This window comes from Molothrus aeneus, chromosome 1, assembly GCF_037042795.1.
Source record: "Molothrus aeneus isolate 106 chromosome 1, BPBGC_Maene_1.0, whole genome shotgun sequence".
NCBI classification, from domain to species: Eukaryota; Metazoa; Chordata; class Aves; order Passeriformes; family Icteridae; genus Molothrus; species Molothrus aeneus.
The window spans coordinates 87,303,496-87,311,889 of record NC_089646.1 but is presented as its reverse complement, the minus strand read 5'-3'; the positions used below and the strand labels follow the sequence as shown (position 1 = coordinate 87,311,889).

Below are 8,394 nucleotides of genomic sequence, written 5' to 3'. Positions count from 1 at the left end.
GCCACCACGCAACCTGTCAGCGGCGGTCTCTGCGGGAGGGCTCCGTGCTGCCCGGGCTGTGCCAGTGACCGCCCGCGCATCGCTCTCCCGGCGCATCCCGCTCCCGGCGCATCCCTCTCCCGCGCACGCCGCTCCCTCGCTCATCCCCGCGCACACGCCGCCCCGACACCTTTTCCCCCCAGCGCCCTCCCGGGCCGTCTCTTCGCCCACCGCCGCGGTCCCTCCGGCACCGCCCGTGCCCGGGGCTGGATCCCCCCGGCCGCCGCCCCCGCTCCCCCGCGGAGCCGCGCTCGGGCGCCGCCGCCGCCTCCCCGCCCCGCCGCCGCCGCCATGGCGGAGCGGAGCCGCGGCGCTCGGCGGCGGCTGCTGCTGCTGCTGCTTCTGGCCGGCTCCGCCGCCAGCCCGGCGGAGGAGAGCGGCGGGCGGCGGGAGGCGGGCGGCGGGGAGCACGGCGAGGAGGCGGCGCGGCACCACGACTCCTCGTACGGCACCTTCGCCAGCGAGTTCTACGACCTGCGCTACCTCTCCGAGGAGGGTGCGGCGGCGGCCAGGCCGGGCGGCGGGGCCGGGCGGGGCGGGGAGCGGCGGGCGAGGGGCCCGGGCCGGGAGGGAGCGCCGGGCCGGGACGGGCGGGTGCGGGGGCGGCGGGCGGGAGGCGGTGGCAGCGCTGTTCAGCACGAAGGCCAGCGCCCGCCGCCATCTTCCGCCGGCCCGGCCGCCTCAGCCGGCGCTGCCGCTCGGGGCCGGGGCCGCAGGGTGCCCTGCCCCGCGCTCCGCAGAGCCGCCGCCTCGCTCCGCGGGCATCCCGGACATGGCATCCCCGGTCACGGGCATCCCGGACATGGCATCCCCGGGCACGGGCATCCTCAGGCACGGGCATCCCCCCGGGCGGGAGCTCAGGCCGGGGGGCCGCCGCCTCCCCTCAGAGCGGGGCCAGCCGGCGGCCCCTCGCCTTCCCCTCTTGCAAAGCTTTCCGGGCTGGTAGCGTAAAAAGGAGTCCTGGGGTGTGAGGGCTTCGAAAGGACGTGTGATGCCCTAGAGTGTCAAGAAGCAGCGTGGTCGTGCGTTTTTGGTGTGGGTTTTTTTTTGAATTTACAAATGGTGGAATGTTAAATCACCACTTTTGCAGCTAGGCTGCATAGAAAACCATTTGTTCAATGGATTTGAAAATAAGTAAGGAGTGAGAAAATTGCATGTCCTGTGACCTGTGTTTCAGTAATGCACCGCTACATGCTGGTGTGAAATTCTGCAAACTTATTAATGCAGGGTAATTTACCTGCCCTTGATACAGTTAGTGTAACTGTGATTTGCAGCTTGCAGCATACTTTCTCCATTACCATTGTCAGAAATCTAGGGAAGTAAATCAGGGCTCCTGAATGCCCTAAGTTGTGTAGGTCAAAATTTGTGTGCTGGTGCTGTAACTAACTGCAGTGTTCATTTCCCACTCAATGAAGCACTTTTCCTACTCAATGAAGCGTTTTCAGAGGACTTTCTAGTTCCACAGATAGCACTTTGGTTTTTAAATGGATAAGTAAAAGAACATCCTATTAAAATATCTGTGCTTATGCAACAGACACCAGCTCCCACAAGCCAAGGCTGAATAGGTCTGTTAGTAAACTTTCTCACTTTTTTTTTGGTACTATAATCCAGAAGAAGGGATCACTTGGAATCATAACTCTCACTGTCTGGCTCTTCTGGGTCTGCCATCACAAGTGATTGAAGGCCATAACTTCAGGCAATTCCCTGCCCTGATACTCTCTTACCTTTTACTGCAATGTGTGTTTTATTTTACTTCATAAAGGAGGATGTATTACAAAGTCTTTTCAGTATCAATTCCTACAGCTCTGCAGCTGGTGCCCTGCCTGCATTTATACCTAATGCTGTCATTTATGGCTAAGGACTCAGTTCCCTTACGGATTTCCTGAGGGAACTATGAGTGCACAAGGAGAGAGTGCACTGCAATAGTCCATGATCCTGTTGCCTTACATTTAACTTTTTCTCTCCAGCATTCTTCTCTCTCCTTGATGAATGTAGGAAACCTTAGAAAAGTTTTGTTTTCAGTTATTTATGTTACTTTGTTACTTGGATCCAGGACCATCTGAGCAGTGGGTTTTGTACATGACAAAGTAGTCACTCATCTGAATACTTCAGTTATCAGCAAAGTAAATGCTACTGGAAGACTTTCTCTTTAATATTATTGATTTTTAGTCCTTGTGTTTTATTTAGTAATGGTTTATTCTGATTATACAGGTTACCCTTTCCCTACTGCTCCTCCTGTGGACCCATTCGCAAAAATCAGAGTGGATGACTGTGGAAAAACCAAGGGATGCTTCAGGTCAGTCTGAGATAAGAGTCTAGATACCTTTATGTTTACAGATGCTGACTGATGATATTGGAGACTCTGATTGGTGTTTCATAGTAATTTTAATAAATGTTTGTTATTTAAGACCATAGTGCTATGTTATGGTCTTATTTGAGGACATATATTATTTGAGGACATTAGTTTATATAAGAATACATGTCATAGTTATGGACCTACAGGTCTTTCTTGTATTTTCATGAAGCACTAAAAAAAACACAGCAAGGAAGGTCAACAGAGTAAAATTTTGTGTTATTGTTTGCTGTAGTGTTTGAATGCTATACACTAAAAGAGTAATACTGGCAAAAAATTAATGCTACTTTATGTCCAGCAGAATAAATGCTTTACTGCCATTACACCAAAATACATTCTTTTAGTTTTTTCTTTCAAAACCTTAAATTAAGTTCCATAGCAGGAAATTTCAAGGAAAATAGTATGTATATTTCCAATTCCATTTAGGTATGGTAAGCCTGGATGCAATGCAGAGACTTGTGACTACTTTCTAAGTTACCGCAGAATTGGAGCTGATGTTGAATTTGAGTTGAGTGCTGACACAGATGGCTGGGTGGCAGTGGGATTTTCCTCAGACAAGAAAATGGTAAGATATGTACAGCTTTTCATGTTGGCAAAATACATACACTTTCACATGCTGTGATATAAGTGGTTTATGTACATTTATATATTTGATCGGTGAGAAACAGAGCACATAAGGTAAAACCGGCTTGCTGAAAACAAAGCACCATTCAGTAGCCCCCCGGGAGCACTGCCTCACTGAAAACTGCTTCATCCTTCCTAACATCTCCTTTCCCTTCTTCTCTGAGAACTACAACAGTATTTCAGTTCAGCTCTGAATGTTTGAATGTCACTAGCTTTTTGCCTTTTCATTAGAAAAGCCCTCAGGGATTTGCCAATTCACATGGAAATGTCCTGTTGTGCTTTATGTCAGTGTAATTTGGGCAAAAGACACATCATAAACTGAATAGCAAATAATTTTATTCTTGAGAAAATCAGCTGACTTTCAGCAGTATAAATTTTTATTTCACTTTTGTTTAACTTGGGAAATTTTTTGGTTTTTTTCATACCCATATGTTGTTCCAGAGAAGCCACAAATGTGTGAGAAAATGACTCCTGCTAATTTAAACATTTATACTCAAGAAGGCAGTATTGTTAAAATTTCTTCTCTCTCCTCTGGATTGTTATTGGGTTCTGTTTTATGCTGATTCCTGTACTTACTTTTTAATTTAAAAGCTCCACGTTTCATTGAATTTCAATGAGCAAAACAGAAGCATGTAATGTGTGGACTTTAAAAAATGCGGGCAATAGATGACTTTTGCAAAGATGTTTTGTCTGTGATCCTTGGTAAAATGTTTAGGATTAAAATGCAGTTTATAATATTGGTGTTCATGTACAGAAACTCTCCTAAGTTTATAGAACAATACTGGACCTATGTCCTAAATCACAAGTCAAAGAAAGGACTGTTTCTTGTGGTGTTGAAAGTAGCAGTCTGAAAAAATACAGGAACTAGATGTCCTGGGATAGGACCCCTCCACAAAAAATGAATTGGAAGACTTGCACTGACTTAACAGCAGTTTTATGAAGTCCCATCCTCCCAGATTGCTCTCTTCAATTCACTCTTGTTTACACTTTTTGGGCCTGAAGCTGCAACAATGTCCTTGGTTCTTGGCTGGAAAAGGGTTGTTTTGTTTAACTAAGCTGTGAAGAGAATTTTCTAACACTTTATATGAAATGCAAAGTTATATACTGATGCAGTACAGAATCTGAAAAATGTGAAAGCTAAAACTTAAGGCATCATTTGACCGAAAATAGGAAATAGAAAGAAAATGTGAGGACAAGTGCTTCTCAGTCATTACTACATATGTTTTAATATGACACTGTAAATAAACACAAGACAATAGAAGGTTTTTGTGTCATAAAGAACAGTTCATGTCACAAGAAACAGTTTGTGGTTTTGATGTAAAGAACAGCTTTATAGCCAAATTTTGAGAAGAGTTTAGAAGCTTGCCAATGCAGGTACTCAACAGGGTTTTCAAAGCAGCTCAGCACCTCTAAGTATTTGTCCCCAAACTATCAGATTGTGTTTCCAGTTTGTACCTCTGAGGTACCTGCAGTGGACCCCAGGGTCCCACTGCACTCCTCTCATCAGCCACTTGGAAAGCAGGCACAGCAAGCAGCAGGTTAAGTCTGAGCTTCTGGTAAAAAGAATAAAAGAATTGTAAAGTAAAAGGTTTTGCTTCCAAATTTGCTCCACATATCATATAATGCCCATAAGTCAGCTGGGCTAAACCAGCTAGCCTCTCTCTTCCTGTCTGGCTCTCCTGCTGACTTCATCTTTTTCATAACTTCCAGGATGTTTTGGTGTCCTGGGATGCACAGGCTTTGATGATAAAATGGCTCTGGGTCAAAACAGCTTAGCTCTGAGAAATGGGCTGTGCTTTGGAGGCCCTGATCAAAATGGTGTGGCCTGGATAGTTTCAGAAATTAAGGAAAAAAAAAACTATTTCGTGTCCTCAATAGATTTTTTTAAAGTCTTATGACCTATTTCTTTGTCTCAAATAACATTATGCTTTTCCACTTTCAGGCTTTTGTGCCTCAGCAAGATTTCAAAATGTCATTCTGTTAACTGAGATTCAAAATGCCTTTTTATTTCCTCTTTAGTTTTCTTCCTTCAGTGTAAAAACACCTTTATTTTTGCCTCTTTGTACTTAAGGATGAGGGATTTGTGCTTAGATATATAGAAGTTAAACTTGGGAAATAAGTTATGGAGAGCAGTGGTAGTCTCAAGACAGAGGCTGGAAAGGTTTGCAGCAGCACCAAGGTGCAGAAACTGTTCAAGCATATGGTTTACCTAGTTGTCTCCTCTTTCCACCCACTTCTTGCATATCTTTTACAAATGCACATTGCAATATTCCCATAGTTCTGAAATGCACCCTTTCCCTCTCTTTTCCCTGTAATAAAGAACTAAGGGATGATCACAGTAGCAAGCATCATGTCTTTCATCAGTATGACATATCAGAAAGATATGGGAGGAGTAGGGCCTGTGTTTAATACAGCACTGATAGCTGTGGCACTCATCCAGCTTGGATAGTGCTCTGATGGCTCTTGGTGCTAAGGCTTCTCTGAGGTAGTACTCCTGAAGTTCCTGCTCATCCCAGGAACTTTGTCAGTCACCTTGAGTAACTACTCCAGCAACTGCTTTAGTATTTCCATGAATCACCTCTACAAATAAGTAGCTCCTTCTGTCTCTTGGTTCTTTGGTGGCTGCTTATGATAAGTGAAGAAGCACATATTGATTACTTTTTTTCTTTGTATCTTGTGGTATACTGTATTCTGTTATTACAACATTTCTTATAAGAAAAAAGAGATATGAGAAATGATGTTCCCTAAGTGAACATGAGAAGAGATAAGAAAACACTTACTGTAATCAATGCTATTATTTTCTCATATGTAGTAGGTTTGTTTCCTCTGTCTCACTAAAGTTTATTGGTTTTATGTCCATGATTTGATGCAGTGGATTTTGTACACATCAGGGATTCAAGACTGCAACACTTTATGAAGCAGTATGCCAGAACTTCACAAATAACAAAAGAAAGCAGCCTTCCATGGATCAATTAATTATGTGATGTCAGAGTGATATCATATTCTACAAATATATGTTAAGTAAAATAACTCCTAGAAAGATCCAAAAGACAATTCACAGGTAGTAACAGTATGTAGTTATTGCTACCCACTTAACGTGCTTTTCAATCTTACTGAAGACACCTGATTAGGGATACTAATATTTGTGTATATATAACTTGGAAAGAAGGAAAGAGCATCACAGGTCTTGATTAGCTTTGAATAATTAAAATTATATACATAAATGAGGAAGTTTTTAATGACCCTTTTGTTTTCCATCTTCGATTTTTTTTTAACCTTGTAGGGAGGCGATGATGTCATGGCTTGTGTTCATGATGATAACGGAAGAGTCCGAATACAGCACTTCTATAATGTTGGTCAGTGGGCTAAAGAAATCCAGAGAAATCCTGCTAGAGATGAGGAGGGGGTTTTTGAAAACAACCGTGTAACGTGTCGATTCAAGCGTCCTGTCTATGTTCCCCGAGAAGAAACCATCGTGGATTTGCACTTGAGTTGGTATTACCTGTTTGCTTGGGGCCCAGCAATCCAGGGTAAGTTGATCTCACCAACTGAGTTGAAGTGCCAAAATTGATGAATGTCTTTCAATTACATGATTCTTACTAGACACACCCTCTCCCCACCTTTTTTTTTTTTTTTTTAAGAACTAAAATTCTGGCATCATGAGTCTTAAAAAAGAAAGACAGGACATGTCTTGTTTTCCTGGCTATATATCTACTATCCCCATTTCTTAAAGCTGAATTTAGAAGAATTTCATAACTAGAAGTTCTTAATTCATTTGAAAGATGTTTGTTGTTTACTTGAATTTCATTTGTACTCCCTGACAGTGTAATATTGCAGGCTTCCATAGGTTTGAAAATTACCTCCCTGCCTGTTTCCTCAGCAGAGTTATAGAAAAAATTGCATCTGACGTTATTTCTTTCTGCCCTTACCTGCTAAAGGTTCTATAACTCGTCATGATATCGACTCTCCACCCGTGTCAGAGCGTGTTGTCAGCATTTACAAGTACGAAGATATTTTCATGCCTTCAGCTGCCTATCAGACCTTCTCCTCTCCATTCTGCTTGCTCCTCATTGTTGCACTGACCTTCTATTTATTGATGGGTACCCCATGACCAATGGGAAATAGCAAGAATTTGGCAGTGGAAGTTTCTCAGGATGGACGGCTATATGGATGGACAATGCATTTTTCTTTTGGAATTTATATCACATCACCATCCTCATCTAGCTGCTTTTGAACATAGTTAGCTTCTCAGAAGAGTGAAATAACCATCTCCCTTGAGTGGCAGAGTGGTGACAAATCATTTAAGAAAATCAGTGAACACATTGGAGAGTATTTTCAGTGTTGTGATTACTTGCTTAAGGAAAATGAGACTTTTGTAAGATCAATGTGTGTATGTGTGTGTTTGTGTGTTTGGGAGGGGTGCCTGTATGTGTGTTCAGGTGAATTTAGTGATGGACATCTTATCAAATAACAAAATTGCCTTCCAAATTGCTACAAAAAAGCAAATTTGGGAAAACACTGCAATGCTGTTTGGTACTTCTAGAGCAGAGAGCACAACTCCAAGTGCAGTCCTAATCTTAAGACCTGGAAACCAACACAGCAGTATAAAAACTTCCCTTCAGTAGTGCATAGTTCTCTCAATTTTTTTTTTTTTTTTTTATATTTATCAAAGTGTACTTGCTGTAGTACTTTCCAAAACTAAACTTGCATATTCAAGCATTAGCATGATTTTTTTTTCAACAGAAATAGGTGATTAATGTCTTTATTGTGTTTCAATAGCCTCTTTGAAAGAAATGCCTACTTCTTTTAAAAGTGAGATATAAAGTAATTTAAACAAGGGGAAGGGAGAATACAGCAATATAAATTCTCCATACATAGGAAAACCAGGTGTAAAACATGCAGAATATAAAAGTTCCCAACAAGCCATAGGATGTCCTCCTAACAGATTAAATCAACGTTTCTCTTTTTATGAACAAAAAGCAATTTTGCTGGCATGTAAATATATTTTTAAGTAATTGTGCAGTAGTATGAAGTAATCTCTTTTTATGTGTTGTATGCCACCAAATCCTGTTCATGTTAAGGGTGACTGTAGGCAGCTGGTGTAATCTTACAAAGAAATATAAATGAGATTACTTGTAAGGAAAGACAGGGATTAATAAGAACAGCAGTATCTTTTGTTCATCAAACCACTGCTAAAATATAGGTATTGTGGAAAAAGATGAACTAAAAAGGAAATACATTAGCTGTTTTTATCACCAAGAAATAGTACAAGAGGAATGCTAAAAATTACAGAAATGAAAAGTGTCAAAATGTGTTTATGAGCCACAGACTATAATAAAAACTTGGAGTGAAGAATTTCTGTTCTTTACCTAAAAGGA

At 42.2% G+C, this 8,394-nt stretch overlaps 1 protein-coding gene across 1 annotated transcript; it reads left to right on the top strand.

Moving 5' to 3' along the window:
* Positions 1-330: 330 nt before the first annotated feature.
* Positions 331-8,038, top strand: FRRS1L (ferric chelate reductase 1 like). Its single transcript, XM_066560232.1, has 5 exons — positions 331-535; positions 2,251-2,335; positions 2,819-2,957; positions 6,300-6,546; positions 6,955-8,038. Exons 1-5 carry the CDS (start codon positions 331-333, stop codon positions 7,125-7,127), a joined length of 849 nt encoding a protein of 282 aa, XP_066416329.1. The 3' UTR covers positions 7,128-8,038.
* The last annotated feature ends 356 nt before the right edge of the window (positions 8,039-8,394 follow it).